The 19,472-nt window shown below is 44.5% G+C and overlaps 2 protein-coding genes across 7 annotated transcripts in view; one reads left to right on the forward strand and one right to left on the reverse strand.

Moving 5' to 3' along the window:
• Positions 1-7,845, forward strand: part of PLEKHH1 (pleckstrin homology, MyTH4 and FERM domain containing H1) — a 53,424-nt gene extending 45,579 nt beyond the window's left edge. For 5 of the 6 annotated variants that reach the window (XM_071809307.1, XM_065839103.2, XM_071809308.1 and 2 more), the window contains 5 exons: positions 424-566; positions 1,658-1,787; positions 3,335-3,421; positions 3,963-4,109; positions 4,423-7,845. In XM_071809307.1, the coding sequence (XP_071665408.1) occupies positions 424-566; positions 1,658-1,787; positions 3,335-3,421; positions 3,963-4,109; positions 4,423-4,599 (684 nt within the window). In that variant the 3' untranslated portion in view covers positions 4,600-7,845. Of the gene's footprint in view, positions 1-423; positions 567-1,657; positions 1,788-3,334; positions 3,422-3,930; positions 4,110-4,422 lie in introns of those variants that run through there. The other variant, XM_071809310.1, reaches the window with a different exon arrangement.
• Positions 7,846-8,788: 943 nt separating this feature from the next.
• On the reverse strand, positions 8,789-17,460 carry PIGH (phosphatidylinositol glycan anchor biosynthesis class H). The gene is made up of 4 exons (XM_065840148.2): positions 16,688-17,460; positions 14,473-14,682; positions 13,763-13,846; positions 8,789-10,236 (listed from the first exon to the last, which is right to left on the reverse strand). Exons 1-4 carry the CDS (start codon positions 16,862-16,864, stop codon positions 10,135-10,137), a joined length of 573 nt encoding a protein of 190 aa, XP_065696220.1. The 5' UTR covers positions 16,865-17,460; the 3' UTR covers positions 8,789-10,134.
• Between the last annotated feature and the right edge of the window lie 2,012 nt (positions 17,461-19,472).

The following is a 19,472-nucleotide window of genomic DNA, read 5'->3' on the forward strand; positions in this document are numbered from 1 at the left end:
GGGCATGATAAGCAGGATAATACTTTCTTACTGAGCTGAAACAGATTGTTGCATTTGTTAAAAGAATGTAAACTGAGATGAAGAAGCTGGGAACATTGCCCAAATTATTTACAAATATGCTGTTGTTTTAATTGAAAATAAACCCCAAAAGTCTGGCAGTTATACAAAAGTGTCTCCCTATACAAGATCTTGTTTCACTTTCTTTGATCAGTAAAGGGAATTGGGCAGTCATGTCCTCAGTAGTTGCTCTGCTGTAGACATTTACTATGGTAAATGCTGTAGACAAAATTCCCCAGCCTAATGGTGTCTTTTTGCACGACTAATAAACACAGTAGTTACTGGTATTGAGAATTCATGGAATGTTCTACTGCACTAAAAAAACCCCATAGTTCTGTTGCACTATAAACTATGATGTTGTCTTAGGTGGAATATGGGGATCTGGACCGACCAGGATCTTCAGGTCCTGGGGGACTATCACAATCAAAAATGCAGCATCTTCTCTACCAGGTCTTAGATAAATTCTACCCCAAACGCTACAAGCAAAACATTACTTCTGAACAGCTCAGGTAAATTGTTGGTTCTTCTATACTTTGCACTGAAAACAAATTTTGCTTGCAAAATACTGGTTTTATATTTAAGAAACATCAAGGAGCCCTGTCATGATTATTTGATGTAGAAACTTAAAGAAAACACAAGTGTCAGGAAATGATTCCTTTGAAAGAAAATAGCAGTTAACTAATATAAAAAGAGCCAAATCACCAACTAATTTTCCGCTAGGCAAGAAGTTTAAGCCTTTCACTTACAAATTAGGCATCTCTGTTCCAACAAACTCTAACCTAGGCCTAAGATGAATTCTGTTTCTGAATTTTTATTTTACCCTTCCCCCAAATGTCAATTGAATCCAGATGCCTAACATTTGCAACAAGCCATAAAGCCAACACATATGAACTGCTTCAGGCCATGCAGTAATTCTGCTAGCACATATTTTGGCAGGGATTTTTGATGTTTTGACTTGGAAATTCTCACACATAATGCAGAGATCTCAAGTACAGAATTCAGATGCTGCCATGGGTCCCAGCTCTAACTGTTTTAAAGAGGGGAAAATGGTCATCTTCCAGATCCAAAGCTACTTAGGGATGCAGTGGTGGAACTAACACAATTGCCTCCTTTTGGAAGCAAATTCCATCTGCATGCAGCAAGACAGCTGCCAAACCATCCCTAGTGAGCCAAATCAAGAGTTAGCAGATATTGCCATTCCACATAGAGCATACTGCATGCAAGTTAAGATGGAGGTGAAAGTATCATTGAATGTGAAGACCAGCTGGGCAGGATTTTACTATAACAGCTGCCTGAGTGTTTGTAGATACAGTTGTTTACTATATACACCAGTGAGCAACCCATATGCGACTGGGATTCCTGTGCATTACAGTATAAGTAGTAGTAAAATATTAATAATTGTGGAAGTACAGAAAATGCTCAAATAAACTCAGGTTGTACAACTCTCATAACTGTCACTGCTGACAGCCCTGTCCATAGTGCTGTGTAGAACAGCCTTTTTTTAGAATAAGAGGAACATTTATTAACTGTTATAATTCTACTCACCTTTCCTTAGAAGACATTAGTAAATAATGCTGTCTTGTGTCTTGGATTTGTAAAGGCAACTGGCTGACAGGCTGGCGACGAAGTGGATGGTCCTACAGGGATGCTCTCCACCAGAATGCGTTCGAATTTATTTGACAGTGGCCCGTAAATGGCCTCTCTTTGGAGCCAAACTATTTGCTGCTAAGGTAACTGAAGCACACTTTCTTTCTGTTCTGAAAGTGATCTAAGTAGACATGTATCTATGATCTCTGGTAACAAAAGCTGAAAATGCTTCTACTTCAGAAGAGAAAAAATAGAAGGAACAGTTCCGTGTGGTACCACATATGTTAAGAAAGAAAAGAAATATGTTCTAAACGCTAGAGGTTGCTAGTGCTCAGTAATTAAAAAGGGAAAGTTCCCTGGATAAATCAGTTGATCATAATATGGGATACCACCTCTCTTTACAAACCTTGCCAATGCTTTCTCAGGCAGGAATTTCCTTGGTCATCAAGGCTGCAATGGTAGTTTAAAAAATACTATTTACATATCACTGGAGAGTGGAAGGGAAGAGTCCCCCATAAATCACACGTGGCAGCTGATGCTAGCTAAAGGAGAATGCGTAGTGCAGTCCTGTTTTCTACTTGACACAGAGCAGCTGCTTTCTTGCCATACGAGAGAGGCAAGCACTGTTCGTGTCCTGTTGCAGAAATGAAAACTACAGCACATGCTGGGTAAGCTGCCAGCCCACAGGCATCAGTGGGACAGCAAAGAACAGCTGGAGGGAGTGCTTCTCCCTGGAGCTTGTTCGATCCCTCAGCCCATCCCAGACCAGAGCTCTGTACCTGTTACCCTGCCCAAACTAATGTCTTAGGGGCTGTCTGAGAAATCTTGTTTAGGCATTAACCATCTTCCCCAACCCAGTAGAAACCTTCTCTATTGAAAGCTTGAGATAGGTCCTGTTCAAGGTTACATCTCTGCCTTTAAAGTCAAAGTTCTATAGTTATGGAATAAAGTTTAAGGATGAAAGGGATCTCTTGTGTAAATATACAAAAAGTTTCCAAAAAGACAATTATTTCCACTTTCAGGAGTAAAAGCAGAAGAGGTTACTGGTATTTGAGGTCACTGACACTGAAGAATCAGAATATAGAAAGTTCCACCCAGAGTTTAAAAAATGTTGATATTCCTGATGATTAACATATAACTTTTCAACAGTTAAATAGCAAAGGCTATGGCATTAGCCATGTAACAGCAGGTTCCCGTGAAAGATTGATGTCACTAGCCATAACAACACAAAACTCCTCTTTAACAGAAAATTGATACACGTTTATAAAAATCTGTAAGAAAGAAAATTGCATTGATTGTACTGGATCCACTCATATTACAGAAACCAACAGGCTTCCCTGCCTGCCTGACTGATGGGAGTAGTGTAAGAACCAGAGCAGAGCAGAACTGACGTTTTGTTGCTCTGTCCTAGCATTTCCTTCAGTTTTAACTACACTGACAGAATTTAGTTAATCTCAAAGCCTTTGTTATCACTACATCTCTTGTGCCGGTAGTCCCCAAATTCTTTGTAAATCTAAAAATGTTATTCCAGATTTTGAGAAAGCCCTCTTAATCAAACCAGGTCAGACCAGTAAGCCTGTAGGATTCTCTCTCATCTTCACTTTGACATAAATCTTGGGTTTTAAGGATAGAAACATCTTTGGATGGTGGTCAAAAAAATATTGAAATTAATAATTTTCTTTTTCTCTAGCCTATTTTGCCTTCTGCATTGGAAGACTGTCCTGTCTGGATAGCTGTGAATGAAGATGGTATCAGCATACTGGATTATAACACTATGGTATGGTGAGGAACACTGTCTAAGAAAAATCACTTACCTCCCACAGAAAGACATTCCCTTGGGTCCACTTGAAGTCACTAAAAGTTTGCCTTTAACTTCAAATGGATCCAGAAGTTAATTTGTAGAAGTCAGGGATGAGGGAAGTCAGTTCTATGTTTGAATGCTACATAAACAAAGGAAAATTACAGCTACAGTGTAAGGTAGGGTTTCGTGGAACAGCTGACTGCTTCTTTGGACAGCAAACAGGCTCATACATCTTGCAAAATCTCAGTGGTGTGTGCTTTACTACCACCACCTGGGATACAGCGAAGTTTGGACTTCTGCTCTGGAGCAGTGAGGCATCAAGCAGGCTAGGAGAAAACTAGAAATGCAATTTTCACTTGAGCTTTCTCTGCCAGCTGTTACCTAGAGAGCCCATTACCTATACTGCCCATTACTGCTGGAGATCTGGTGTTCTTGCAGTAAGTGGCAAATGCATTAGTGTAAGGTGGCCCTTTTTTCTTTTACAGAAATGTGACTCTTTCAAACTCTCTGTCTACAGCACGTGAAGGTCTCTTATTCATATTCCTCTGTGCTGACCTTTGGAGGCTCTCGAGATGACTTCATGATTGTAGTCAGTCAAATGAAAGATAGGAGCTCTGGGAAAAACAGCACTGAAAAACTCCTTTTCACAATGGCAATTCCAAAGGTAATTACAAAATGAACAGTGAGTTTCTTTTCAGCTGGCATCACCACAGCCGGGCACTTTGTACGTGCCCTGGGGACTGGTACTTATGGCTGCTGCATTGGCTATAGACATTCAATACATCCCTTGTAAGCTGGAGCCTTTAATCAAGAGACTTATTATACCAAACTCTTAAAAAGAGACCTTCATTTCAAAATGGAACAATTCCATGTGAGAAAGCCATCTGCAAAAGTTATGCAGTCAATAGGTTCTAAAAATCAAACGGTGCTCTTACCTCTAATTGACTTGCAGTTAATAATTTTCTTTTTCTCCCTAGATTGTTGAAGCAACACTTCTTATTGCCAGCTACATTAACTACCGCTCGACACCTTCACTCCTGTCTCCTACGCAGCCCTCCCGCAGCAAAACATCTGTGAACAAGCTCTGGGAGACTGAAAGCCGGTGCTTTTTTCCTTCTGTGCCCCGAAGCACTAAGGGGCCCACCCTGCTCTAAGGGCTCATCCCAAATGACTTTGAGGGATCTCGTTGATTTGTTTGGGCTTTTTTTTTTTTCTTTCTCCCCACTGCTCTGTACTGATTTGCAGACTGCCATGATTTTGCTGGTTACACACTCTAATGCAGATCATGGTTCTTTTTCCATAATAACAGACAAAGCTCCTTAGTTTGGGTAGAGGCAGTGTCCCTTCTCTTAAAAAAGAAAAAAAAGAAAAAAGAAAAAAAAAAAAGAAAAAAAAGCTGATTTTTGGGAACTGCACAGGAATTTCCTTTCCATGCCACGCTCCATCCAAAATACCATGCCTTAAGTCATTTGCCTGCACACTGCCCCAGTCACATTACATCTGTTCTCTTTCCTTGCACCCCTTCTTCTTCTGTCTCCTGATCTTACTGCTTTGCTTACAAGCATATACGTTTTCTTGGATCTCTGTCATTTTCAGCTTTGCACTTGCCTTTAGATCACTGTATATCCTGTGTGTGGAATCTCAGTCCAGCTCCTAAAACTCACAGTGATATTTTTTTCTCATTATTGCCCCTTTCAGTTATTATCATTATTTCCAATAATCTTCTGTTTGCATCAATCCCTAACTTGCTCACTTTTAACCTAAATTAGACTGCAGCCTCTGCAAGGCAGATTTGAGTGGTATATAGGCTTGAATCTGACTGCAGGGGGCTGCGCACACAGTCCTATCCAACATAAAAACAGGTGGTAATGGATACCGTGGCATGAACCCCCTACAAGGATGTATCCTGTTGAATACTGCCTGGATCAGGAGCTGCACATCACTGCATCATAAACTAGATATACACTGAAAAGGTTAGTACCAGAGTGTAAAATTAACATGACATAGTCTGATCAGGTAGTTTAGACATAATTTCAGCTCTAGGCTCTGGTTGTGAATAGCCAGCATATTAAAGTTTTTACCAGTGTTTAAATTAAATGTTGCCACTCCCAGAACAACTATAAAGATAGTCTTTTTGCAGAGACTATAGTAGTGTTTATGCAACTGCTAAACACAACCAAGAGGACAATTTAATTTCCCCTAGAGCTATGACGACTCCTCCCTGAAACTGATGCTAAAATGGGAAGACAGAAACTTTCCAAGTCCTTGCTCCAGATATGAAACAATGAAAGAAGACACTGTTGAGAAGGAAGAGGAAGTAAACTGACAAGAATAATCCCAACGCAAGTCAAGGGTAATTTCAAACCTGAAATAGTGACTTACAGAATAAGAGTTTGGTGGTACTCAAGAATATTTTAAACTTTAACAAAAGGTGGAAACCTCGTGTCTTTGCATGTTGAGGACTCGGAACAGCTGGGACTCAGTGTCAGATGATGCCCTGGCTCCCACAGGACTGATGCATTTCAGAGGTCGATGCTGTTCTACGCAAGAGCTGAATGTTAGATCTCTGCTGCAGGGCTGAATGTGTCACACACTCCCCATCAGTCAAGCACTTTCAGAGACTGTTCATCACTGTGGTAGATGTTTCAGGATGTGTTTGAAACTCTCCATAATCTCAGACAAAGGAAGACAAGGCAAGCAAATTTTGTACTTTTTCTGTCTTTCAGCAACAGGAACAGATTTCCCCAAACCAGCTCTGCCATTCTGACTTGACAGAAGCTGCTCATTTCAAACTCCTGCTTCCCTCATGCTACCACAGCAAGGAGGAGAGGCAGTCAGCAAATGTGTGCTTAAGAATTGTTCTTCTGACTTTCCAAAAGAATGGTTTTTTAAAAAGTCCCTGTTTCAAAGGGACTTTGTTATGACTGAAGACGTTAATGGGTTTTAAAGAAATAAAAGAAAAATAACAGCTCTTCTTGAAAAATCTAAATCTACCTAGCTTGAGTTCAGCTATTTTGATAAGCATTCTAGAAAAGCTAAGGAAGAATAACTGCACTTTCAAAAGTACCACATGCAACTTCATAATAATTATGCATTCATGGGCAGCTTTCCCAAATTAGAACAGTGTGAATTCAACCATTAGAATGAATTCAGCAATAGCAAACCAGTTATCGCAAATGAATAAACCAACCATACCACTGTTTTTACTTCTCTAGTACCTGCCACCAACCTTGAAACACCCAGTTAATGCATACAGTGGAACCAATGCTTCAAGAAATTTTTGTTTCGTGTCTACGGTGGGTGCAAAGTCACAAATTAAGAGAAGAGCATGGGACAGACAAAAATAGTTCTAAGCAATCTTTTATCAGCATCTTTGTAACATTAAAAATAAAACCAACAACAACAAAACACAAAAAAACCCTCAAACCAACCAATCAAAAAAAAGCCACCCATGGGTTGTGGAAACCATATTTCAGAAATAAGGCAGGAAAAGATTGTATAAATGGAGACCTGATTTGCACATACTGTGATGTACTTGTTATGAATTTAAGGATCAGCCCTTGAAGTTATGGAAAAGGGTAGAAGTTTTCTGAGCCAAAACCAATTTTGAGAAGGTGTTTAGTTTTTTTTTTTTCTTAGATACTTTCAAGTTACAATATATCCTGATAGAGTGGCCAGTAGTGTGTGTTTCCTCTCTCCCACACACAGACAGTGAACTCAGTATGGCTCCAACACTTTGAATACAGAGAGCAGGATTCCTCCTCACGCAGTCACCTGTACCTACAGTTCCTCCTGTATCTGAAGGTCTTTTTGTCCTCTTGTATCCCACCACCAGCAAAGCTGCTTCAGAATAAGCTGAGCAGTCATTGGTGCTGGGGGTGCTGAAGGCATAGAAGTCTCTAGCTGACACTTCAGAGCCTGTACTTCACTTCCAGAGCTAACACTCGTGTCCTTACAGACTTGTACCAGGGCATGCAGGAAGCTGAGATGTTGAATGAGCAAAAGCTGTCCTGAAGCTCAATATTTTCTGCCATACCTGCACTTTAAATTGAGAAGCATGGCATATGAAACTTTCTTTTCTTCCTTATTTCTTAAAAATATTCACCAATACTTGAGTATTTCAGGGACTACCCCACTCTGATGGATGCACATATACCTCTTATTTATAGCTTACCTGACTTCAAACAATCTTGTGTAGATATCTATTTTGTATGATTCTTTGGTAGAGAAAACAATTTTTATTTTAATCAATGCTTTTGACAAAGATGATTGCTGCAGCATAGAATTAGATGACAAAAGCCTTTCTTAGTCCCTAACTGCTGTGCGTATGTAAAAGGATGTCTGGGAGATACTGTGAGATTTCTGCTTGTTGTTAATAAAATGCAGTTATTGTGAATTAACTGTATTATTCTCAGAATGAAATAAGCTATTTTAAAAGCCAAAATAGTCTTAATGTAAACAAAAATGGACAAAGATTGTGTTTGGTATCCAGGCACAAACCCAGTGCAGACCTGCCCTAGTCTGATTCCTTGTTTCTCTCTGCTGATCTCCCAGCTTTAGTGGATGACTGAAGGGCCCTCCATGGGCACAGAGTGTTCGCACCTTCCAAAGATGGCTACGACAGTTTGCCAGGCTTCCTCCTGGGACACAGCTACTAGCTCATTTCTTCAGTGCACATTCTCAGGACTTCATGGGATTCTTACAGCATAGTCCATGTTCCCAGCACACTCTTAAGTCCAAGAGTCTGTTCGCTCTGCTGAGACATAGTTTATTTTCTAGCACATTCTCCCCACAGCTCAGTGAATCCTCCTGCTAATATACTGTTCCTCAAGGGCCTTGACCACTTCTCCTCCCCACGGAAAAACCCCACTTGGCCGAAGCACACCCCGAGCCATAGGCAGCTCATGTACTCCACATGCTTTTCAGTCACAGGACCACCACTGTTGCCATTTACAGCCACCCTCCCAGGACCCGCTGCCCTTGTTCATAGCCAATGTCAGCCCCTGCCCCAGCACCCACCCTTCCCGGTTCTGCCTGGACTTGCAACCACAGTTTGCATCAGGGTGCAGCTTCACTCACTTTACAGCAACCTACCAACTTACACTAGGGCAGCACTGGAACAAAGATCTGGCCAACCCTAACATTTAAAGTGTTTATGAGAAATAACACCATAAAAAAATGAAGTAATCTAGACAATGCTACTCAAAAGCCAGTAACACATGCCCAAGCTGCAGCCTTTCACTTGGACAACCAGAATACATCCTGTGACATAAGCTAACCTGCATCTTTCAAACTTCATGGCATTGTGACAAAAAAAAAAAAAATCACCTTATTTCTACCATATTACAGGATGGTATGTTGCCACATGTTTTAATTACAGATTATGTAACGTATTGTACAGTATTTTATGCAAATTAAGCAGGACCCCATGGCTCCTGCCAACTTGCTGGTTTAGCTCTTGTTTTGACATTTCAGTTGTGTCTGTTACATTACTGAGGAGTTTTGTGGGGAAAAAAAAAAAAAAAAAGAAAAATACCAGTTCAAGGTTACAGTAACTTTTAGCTCAGCAACAAGGAAGCATTTCCCAACCTTAAGTTACTCTGAAGAGCACTGGACAACAAAGCTTTATTCACATAGTCATTGCCATTGTTTTCAACAAAACATTTTCCTCATATTCTCAGAGCAATTGATTTGGCCCTTTAAATGCCTCATCTTTTCCATGTCCTGTGTCACCACACCCCTGCCCCATTCAGCAACAGGTCCACATCTTCCCTGTCTGCCTTTTGCTACTTCTGTACTTACAGAAGCTCTTTTTGTTGCCTTTGACATCCCTCAACAGATTCAACTCCAGGTGGGCTTTGGCTTTCCTAACCACATCTTCGGCAGTGTTGCTGTGTTCCTGCCAGGTTACCTGTCCCTGTACACTTCCTTGTGGTGTCTGAGGTTTGCTAGAAGCAACTTGTTCATCCTTGCAGGATTCCTGGCATTTTTGCATGACTTTGTGCTCACTGGGATGGACTCTTCTTGAGCTTGGAGGAGACGATCCTTGACAGTCAGCTTTCTTGGACCCCTCTTCCCTCTAGGGCCCCATCCCCTGGGACTCTTTCAAGCAGATCCCTGAAGAGGCCCAAGCCTGCACTCCTAAGTTTATTTCATTAAACATCATTGAATGCAACAGTATATTTTAATTTTCTGTTATTTTTCTTTCTGAAATTCACCTGTGGATCATGAAGTCACCAGCCCAGCCCAGACATCAGCTTTGGTATGTAGAGGGGCATACACTTTTCAAACAAAAGGTTAAATAGAAGCAAACAAAAGCATACTTTTGTCAGTCCAGCCCAAGTTATGTTATAAAAAAGAGTAAACGTTTGATGCATGTTCTTGCCTCCCTTTGCCCTATTTCCCGTAATTATTTTCTGGAGAGGCAAGGAAAAACCTTTCCTATCTGAGTCAAAAAAGTTCTGCTCACCTGTCTTCATAAGCAGATGATTTCAAGGTTCACTTCTGTCCTTGAGCTGCCATTTTCTCTAACAACTCTATGGGTCCGTGCAGGCTGTTAGCCTTAAAACCACTGTACTGCTGCACCACTTCCTATTCATCTAATTAAAAAAGCCACAAGGCAGTTTTGCTTCCTTTACCATGTGTCTCTCCAAGTCCTGCTGCAAGTTTGCTGCCTTGATTTTTTTTCACTATTTTCCTCTACTTGATTGCAGCGCTGTCTTCCTCTGCTCCAGGATTTCTTGACAACTTTTGTACACTTCTATCAGGCAGTCCAGACGTGGCTTGGAGCTCTAGAATTTAAGTCAAACAGCAGAGAATCAGGCTCTGAACTGTCTGTAAAAGCACTGGAAAGCTTTAGTTTCCCATTAGTAAGATTGTCAGGCAGAGAAAGGGATGCAGAGAGATGACACAAAGCTGACTATCAGAAGCTTGCATGTTTAAGGAATGCAACAGCACGATCTCTGCAGTTGATTTGCTTTCTCAAATTAAGCCAATGGAGAACAGATTTCCCTTTTGCATGTCCATTGAGAAATAATCCATCAAACTCCAGCAGGTGTCTGATGTAAACTGGTGAAATAGGAATGCAAAGCCACTCCACAAGCCATACCTGCTCTGTGATGAAAAATGCCAGTCCCTAAAGCTGTCCGGTCAAAACATGAGCACCATTCTGCAGTTATCCTGAATCTCTCACCAAATCAGAAATCCTCCCCTTAGCTCAGCTCACAGTTCACAGTGACAGCATAGAAGAACATCCACACCTCCAAACCCATTAACCTATCTGCTAGACCATACTCCCTCTAGAGATGCATATTTCCATGTACTAATCCATCATCCTAGAAGATCGCAACCCTGAAAAATCTACCTTCAGAACAGGGAATTCAGACACCTGGCCCTTGGCCTCTGCTAGTACTGTCAACAAAAGGACAACAGAAAGTTAATGGAGCAGATCAACCTGAGTGACATCACACAGCACATACAGGACAACCAAGCGATCAGGCCCATGGTCCTGCTTGACCAACCTGATCGCCTTCTATGACAAGGTGACCTGCTAGAGGACGAAGGAAAGGCTGTGGATGTTGTGTACTTAGACTTCAGTAAAGCCTTTGACACCATATCCCACAACATTCTCCTGGAGAAGCTGGCAGCTCATGGCCCAGGTGGGTGTACTCTTGGCTGGGCAAAGAACTGGCTGGAGGGCCAGGCCCAAAGAGTTGTGGTGAACAGAGCCAAATCCAGTTGGTGGTCAGTCGTGAGTGGTGTTCCTCAGGGCTTAGTATTGGGGCTGCTTCTGTTTAATGTATTTATCAGTGATCTGGATGAGGGGATTGAGTGCACCCACAGTAAGTTTGCAGATGACACCAAGTTGGGTGGGAATGTTGATCTGCTGGAGGGTAGCAAGGCCATACAGAGGGATCTGGACTGGCTGAGGCCAATTGCATGAGGTTCAACAAGGCCAAGTGCCGGGTCCTGCTACACTCAGCATACATCCTTGAAGAGCTGCTAAAGGGCTAATAAATATATAAACTTCGGCATTGTCTATCTGGATCAGTATTCAGAGATGAGATGTTAATTCCTGCCCTTGGGTCACAACAACCCCAGGCAGCGCTACAGGCTTGGGGAAGAGTGGCTGGAAAGCTGCCTGGCAGAAAAGGATCTGGGGGTGTTGGTTGACAGCTGGCTGAACATGAGCCAGCAGTGTGTCCAGGTGGCCAAAAAAGGCCAACAGCATCCTGGCTTGTATCAGGAATAGTGTGGCCAGCAGGACTGAGGAACAGATTGTTCCCCTGTACTCAGCACAGGTGAGGCGGCATCTCGAATCTTGTGTTCAGTTTTGGGCCCCTCACTACCAGAAAGACACTGAGGTGCTGGAGAGAGTGCAGAGAAGAGCAATTAAGCTGGTGAGGGGCCTGGAGCACAAGTCTAATGAGGAGCAGCTGAGGGAACTGGGGCTGTTTAGCCTGGAGAAAAGGAGGCTGAGGGGAGACCTTATTGCTGTCTACCTGAAAGGAGGTTGTAGTATGAAGGGTGTTGGTCTCTTCTCCCAAGTAGCAAGTGATAGGCCAAGAGGAAATGGCCTCAAGTTGCCCCATGGGAGGTTTAGATTGGATACTGGGAAGAATTTCTTCAGGAAAGGGTTGTCAGGCATTGGAACAGGCTGCCCAGGGAAGTGGTGGAGTCACCATCCCTGGAGGTGTTTAAAAGACGCATAGATGAGGTTCTTAGAGACATGGTTTAGCGCCAGAATTAGGTTTATGGTTGGACTTGATGATCTTGAAGGTGTCTTCCAATCAAAATGATTCTATGATTCTAAAACGTTAATTCATTTCACACAGTGAATGGTGATCAAAATATGATATTCCATCACTTCTAACCTGGTCCAGATTAAAACCAGCAAGGAGGTGAAAGTTTCCCTGTCCCACAGTCCCTATGGTCCATGACTTTTGAGCTTCCAAAACAGCTTTACTGTGTAAAGTCCATCAAACGCCTCTCTTTGCAAGTGTTGCTTAAGAGGTCAGTTCAGCTCAGAAGTGTTCCTGGGCTCAGTGACACGGTAAATTGTATTTTTGAAGGCTGACAAAACTTAGAGGAACCCAATGAAGGAGATGCAATAAAGTTACTAATTACTGCTCCTTCAAAACTAAGTAACATACTAACTTGCACGTTAAAGTAAGAATTACTGACTGGTAATGAATTGCAAACTGACACAGCTCTTTCTGTACCTCCTTTGCTGGTGGAGTCAACTCTACCAATACTAAGATATTCCCAAGAAAACAAAACTGTTCAGAGTTGAGCTAGGAAAAAAGAGACACTACACAAATGCCAGGCAACATCTTTGAAGCTGGAAAGGAGCATGGATAACTAAAACCAGGTTCCTGATTGCAGCTCTCTGGAATTTATTAGCTGTTGATTTCCAGCAAATCCATTTTTTCCCCTTTGACTCTGTGTGAAATACTTAGTTTATATTATTGTTAGTATATGTCTTTACAATTGTGGGACTGAATTAGCAGGAAGTATTGATGGAATAGTCTATTTATATCCATAAGTATTTAGCTGAAGACTAACTGTGCCCAGTCACAGCCTGGATGTGGACTACAAAATGACAGCCACCAGCAGCAGGTGGATTAAAAAGGACAGAGAGGGCTATAAATCACAGCAGTCTAAGATGTGAGGCACCTCTGTACTGCTTACCACCACGCAAGGATCAGGGCGTCATTGTGTTAGGCACGTACACACAGAAAGAAAAAACATCCCAAAAAATAGGATTATGAACAGTCAGAACAAGTTAGCATGAGAAGAGAAAGGGGAGACAGGGTAATGGTAAAGCAAACAAGTTATTATACATTAAGCAAATTGTTCACAGCTTGTACTGTGATCTTTGTCAAGGGGTGAGACAGAGAAAGCCAAGGAGGTTTCTATGAGCACTTTTGGCACACAAAGCTGAGAGAAATATCAACCACAGTACAGTGCCATAATTTTGATGGTAACACTGAGTGTTAGACTACATAGAAAGCTGTGAGTCCTCAGTACCCTACATGAGTCAGACTCCTAGCTCATGCAAACTCCTGACTGTGTTCAAATTTATACAGCTCCCTGTTGTTTGAATGGAGGAAAAATGAAAAAAATATCCCTGAGAGGTGTTTCTATGATACTTCTAACATCACCCACTGCACAATGCTCTAAGACCCACCCTGAAGGCGCAGTCAGGTAAAGGCAACTGTAGTCAGCTACCTGCAGTGCAACACACACACGCTAAGACACCTGGCACACAGACACACACAGACCACAGATGTGGATTTCCCCACTGTTCAAACTCACCTGAAAGAGTGGCACAACCTCAGATACTCCCTGAGGATCTCCAGGGTCCTGGAGGAGGATGCACAGGTAGTAGATAACTTTTTGCTACAAGACAGACAGACAAAATGATCAGAGTTTGAAAATGCTACCCAAGTGCCTAGAGTTACCACAGAAAGAGGATCTGTTTCAACCCACTGGGCTGAAGGTCAATCACCCCAGGCCATGGTCAAGTCTACAAATTCATATTTATAATTATAAGCTTTCCTCCCTTCACACAACGAAAAAATAATTTTACCTGTGTTTTTTTCTACTTAACTTTTAACCTGAAAAGAACACATATATACTGAGCGTGTAAGGTCTACTTTTCTACAGGAGCTTTATAGAAAACCCCAGCAACAGAAAAAATAATCTCTCATGTTTTCTGTCTTCTTATCTCCATCCTGACTACTGGCATCAGGATTTGTAAGAACAGTATAACACAAAGAAATAAAACCACTGGCTCGGTGTCAGTGGCATGATGTAAGGGACGGCTATCTGTTTGGCTTGAGTTCTTCTTTAAAGGTGAGAAAACTGGTAAGAGAATAAAGAAAGAAATCTGAAACAAAGCTCCTGATGACAGTAAAGCTGTGGATGGTGCTGTGTTTAATTGCTCCAGTAAACCATGTTCATGAACATGTACTAGACACAAGTGTGCCTACAGATACAAAAACAGGCAGGCTGCGTATGATTACCATATGGATGGCTTCATTGATAACCACATCCTTCACTTGACCCATCTCAATGAAGGTCGTGCTCTCTTTCCCTGAAGCATAGGATGAAGTCACCTGAATGCCGAGTGAGCCGATGACCAGGAGGGATTCCTGGTCAATCTTCACGAAGTGCAGGTATATGATCAGGCCAATCAATGTGATGAAGATAGCAGAAGAAAGCATCATGCTATTCTGTAACACACGCCAAGCAAAGACAGAGCTCTGGTCCCACAACGAACTAAATACAGCTTTAGATAAAGTAACATTGCACAATAAATTATAATACTAAAGCTACAGTTACAAGGCAATTTTACTCAGGTGGTGTCCTTTTATTCACCTGACCAGCTGATACATGTGTAATGAGATCTAAATCAGTCTTCACAGTATGGTCTGAAAGAACTGGGAGCTGAAACGGATAACTGCAAGAAAATTCTATTCCCTTGTAAATTTAGTGCAGAAATCTCAACCAAAACCAGTTAGTTACATCAAAGACGGCATATTACACAGATGCCTATAGAGGTGATGTCACTGACAGAGAAGTGCTGTGAAATGTTTGCTACAACTGAGGGTGGAATCACAGAGGGGTAGAAAAATATTCTAGGAAAAAACATTGGCCTACTGGTTGTCTTCTTATGAACTGCAAGTCTAAACTTGTTCAAACCTCACCTGTCTTCCTGCCTTAAATACCAATCTAAAGAACATTTGCTTTCTCCTTTGCTTTGTCTGAGGACAAACATCTTTTGCATGCTGCAATCTTGGGATTGCTGTTACACAAAATAATATATAACTGATTAAACTATAGACAAAAGTAAGTCATTTTAAGGCCTGGTAATAAATCCCAAAGGTCCACAACTTACAACCTATTTCTGGAATATGTTTTGGAGAGCTGTAGGCCTCATATCCATGAATGAAAGTTAGAACTGACACTTCTGAAACGACCCAGATTTACTGCATGGCCCTACCACTCAAGCTGGGCCTGTACCAACATGTGAAGTAAAGAAGCCATGGCCACATTCAAACAAAAAGGGTATAGGACCCCTCTGAAAATTTGTTATCATGGGAAAAAAACCCAAAACAAAAAACAAACCAAGAGTCATTAATTAGATACCGAAATCCACACAGACAGAGACTTTCGGGTCTGGTTTCCCCACAAAATGGAAGCATTGCAGTCGCATGTGTAAAAGCTGCACTAGCACATGTAAATCCAAGCAGGAAGACAGCGGGTTGGTAACCAGTGCCTGGGGTGTCTGCTTTTGTAACAAAACTCAAACACAGCTTCCCTTCCAGCTAGAGGAACATGAATCATCTTTTAATATCAGAAACCTGCCAACTGACTCATGTTGCAATCTCTGCCTTCATTCCTTGGGAAAGATTATTGAAAAAAATGAAGAGCGACAGTGATAGTGTTGGTCACAGTGACCAGCTTCTTTGGTCAAGCTATTGGTATAATCTGGAGGTAACTGGTCTGGGTCTAAAGCTGGTCCTTCCCTGCAAGTATGGGTCAAAGATCATATATCTAAACCAATACTTCTGGATTTATCAGAAACTTTTGAAATCTGTACTGCCAAGGTCTTACTGCCTTGGCTGTGAAACATGAGCAAGCAGCTGACACTCACTGAGCAGTGCTCTCCAAGTCACTCAGGCAAAATCCTTTGGGGATCAGCAGTCACTCACCTTCTTCAATATATTCTTTATTCCCAGTTCCTGCAATTCATCTCTCCAAATAAACACCTGTTATCTGGACTCAGAAACATGCGCCAGGCATCACTCAACACCCATATGAACATCTAATCTATGGCAAGAGGCTACAAACCAAGGGAGGCACTCGAGAAGCCACCGAGAGCACCCGGCCCGTAGCCAGTCTGTCCTCAGACTCCGGCCAACACAACTCTAATTTTTTCCACTACACACTCACCAGGATCTACCACCTGGGTGCTCCCGGGGCACGGAGCAGCTCCAGGACACACGGACACCACCCTCCCACCGGCTCTGGCTGCCTCGCCCCGCCCCGGGAGCAGTCGGCCCAGGCCGCCGGGCCCCCTGCAGGCCGGCGGGCCCGGGGACAGACCCGCCACCGCGGACCGCAGCGCCGCTCCCCGGTGTTCAGCGGGACACTAGCTCAGGGCGGCAGCCAGCCCAGGGCCACCCCTCGGCCGCGGGGAGGTGCGAGGGGCGGAGGGCCGGGGGCGGTCGGTACCTCGCTGAGCACGAAGAGCCCGTAGGCCGCCAGCCAGACGGCGGAGGTGACGGCGCTGAGCGAGCGGAGCTGCAGGCGGGGGCAGCGCACCGCCAGCTCCCGGCAGGAGGCGCTGTGCTGGCGGCACCGCAGCGCGATGGGCGCCCCCGAGGCCGAACGGTACTGCCGCTCCTCCATGCCGCCCCGCCGGAACCACCGAAAGCGGCCTAGAGCAGCCCGCTCGCCTCCTGGTACGGCTCCGCCGCACACTTCCGGCCGCGAGCAGCGCTGGGTGGTGCGGCTTGGCGGGCGGGGCGGCTGAGTCTCTCGCGGGCCGGGCGGCTGAGTCTCTCGCGGGCCCTGCAGGCCGCCCCGGGCCCGGCTCCGGCTCTGCGGCGGGGTTCGGCCCGGCCCGAGCGCAGGGCGGAGCCGCGGACACTCCGCAGGGTTAGTGCGGCGGTGCGGGAGGAGCCTCAGCTGCGGTGAGCTCAGGCAAATGCCGTCTCCCGGGCAGCCTCCCGTGCCGTGTGTACCCGGCGCCGGCCCCGGGCTGGCCGCCCCGCCCCGCCGCGCCCCGCGCTGTCCCGGGAGTGGTGCCGCTGCACTGTGCAGCTCGGCCAAACCTGGCCAGGCGTCTTTCCCTCATCCTGATGGACATCAGGAGCCTCTGCGGCTTGCAAATGTTGATAATTGACTGCTTGCTTCCTCTGTTTTTTAAATAACAGTTGTAAACAACACAGGTTTTAGCGGTGGTGTGTATGTCTCTTGCTGTGATGAAGAGAGACAGGGTTTTGTCCCATCTTTTCTTTACCAATTCCTGATACATAAGTGTATCATTTTATCTGTAGCTTCCTTTACTACAAGCTCTTTTGATTTGTTTCAGTAATTTTTTTTCGAAGTTTGAAGCAGTGTTTTCTGGTTCCTCGACGACTAAGTACCTAATAAATTGGAGACTTAGCTTTGTGTACAAAGAGTTGATGAGTCTTTGTGTTGTGTTCTCTCCAATACTTTTCAATTATTACTTTATGTGACTTGCCTGACGGTGACATAAAGCTACAGCTCTGTCATTTCCAAAGCATCATCCTAACTCCTTTGCCCTTATTAGTGGTTTCCCCTCTCCCACAGTCCTGGAGCATGTCCATTGGCTTTAACTGCAGATACCATCTTTCTGTGAGCAATTCACTTTATTCGTGGTATATCTATAAGCCTGCTATTAAAAACTTGTAAGGGCAGCAGAGGAGTCTGTAATGGACATGAGAAATGAAGGGGCATTGAAGAATCACTACGAACATCTTTGCTTGGCCTCTAGGAGTGGGTGATGGTTGGCGCTTATTGGAGACTCGTGCAATATGTCCAGGATCTCACTGCGACACAAGAGCTGAGGTGAGGGATGGGCTGGAGCTCTGACAAGGTGGGCTGGCCTGGAAAGAAAAGTATTATGGCAAACAACGCATTGCAGAAATGGAGGAGAAAATGTTAAAATGTGAGTGAAAGAAGTTTATAGACGAGTGAAACTGGAAAATAGATTGAAAGCAGCGTTACAGGTTTTTTAAAAAGGGAAGAAATATTTTAAAAGGCAGGTGAGAAGGACCGAAGTAAAAAAAATAGGAGCTCTGATATGACAACCTAGGAGACAGGGACAGGGAGAAGGGGAAAGGAAAATTGGAGTAGGGGGTAGAAGAAGGAAAAGCAATGTGAAGAGTGAGATAGTTGCTGACAGGAGGGAAAATATATGTGAGCTCCTGGAGGGATGGCAATGGTAATTCACATTAACAAAAAGAAATGGGAACTTGCTGGGATAAGAGAGATGAGAGGAATTGGAAATCTTAGGGGGAAAACGCAAAAGTGTGAGTGGGTCTCTTTTTGTGTGTCACTGGTAAGTCCCAGTTTAGCCGTGTTTGCACCCTGTCATCTCTCTTCTCATGAGGGCTGCTAGCCTTTCTTTCAAACGTGTATGTAGGGTTGCACATTATACAGTAGGAGTCATGTCATCTTGTCACAGAAGGGAAAGATGGGGGCATTTACTAGTTTTTGAGTAATTTCTTAACCATAAGCCTTCAGCTGCACTGTGAATAGGAACAGTGAGAGCTTTGAGAACTTGTGAATTGTCTCAGGCTGAGACAGCCTGAGATCGGATGCTTGCGGCAGGTGCTGGAGAGGTGGCTTTTTAGTGCTTTGTTATCAGATGATGAGCATCACCTCAGCTTTTCTTTGGTAAAGCCAAGGAGCGGCATTGCTGTGAGGTGGCTCTTGGGAGCTCAGTATGGTGAGCAGGGGAGCTGGGCTGAGGTGGTGTTTTTCCCCCCGGACAGTTTCAAGTTCTGCCATTTCAAGCCAAGCTTCATCCCTGCAGGGCCCGGCCTCTCACCGCGGCCTAGGGAAGGGGCATTCCCCGGGGCCTCTCTCGCTGTGCTGTGCTGGTGCTTCGGGCCTGTCCTCTCGGGCAAGGGGAGCCGGTGCTGCACCTGCTCCGGGGTACTGGGTGGAGGAGGCGGTGCAGGGACCGCAGCCCGCCGCTCTGCTGGGGCCTGGCGGCTCTGCCCGCCACCGGCAGCGAGGCGAGGCGGCCCAGGGTCCCAGCACGGAGGTGGCGGTTGGGAGTGGAAAAACCCCGGCGAGGAGGAGGTGAGGGAGGGGGGCGGCCGAGGAGACGCTGCTGGCGCCGCGACGCCGTTCCCGTTCTGCCGGGCGCTGCCCCTCCCCCCGGCTGTAGCGGGCGGGGCCGCGTGCGCCGCGGGGGGCGGGACACACCCCCGGGCGCGCGCGCTGCCGTTGGCTGGGCGGCGTGGGGGTGTGCGGGGCGGGG

Source organism: Patagioenas fasciata, chromosome 5, assembly GCF_037038585.1.
Source record: "Patagioenas fasciata isolate bPatFas1 chromosome 5, bPatFas1.hap1, whole genome shotgun sequence".
Classification (NCBI taxonomy): domain Eukaryota; kingdom Metazoa; phylum Chordata; class Aves; order Columbiformes; family Columbidae; genus Patagioenas; species Patagioenas fasciata.

What these genes read in the sequence shown, in the direction of transcription:
- PIGH (XM_065840148.2), bottom strand. Translation starts at nt 16,864, where the DNA reads ATGGAGGAGCGGCAGTACCGTTCGGCCTCGGGGGCGCCCATCGCGCTG. An exon ending in TCAATGAAGCCATCCATATG is followed by an intron (nt 13,847 to 14,472) that starts GTAATCATACGC and finishes TCTGTCTTGTAG; the next exon opens with CAAAAAGTTATCTACTACCT. An exon ending in AGGTTGTGCCACTCTTTCAG is followed by an intron (nt 10,237 to 13,762) that starts GTGAGTTTGAAC and finishes CTTAAATTCTAG; the next exon opens with AGCTCCAAGCCACGTCTGGA.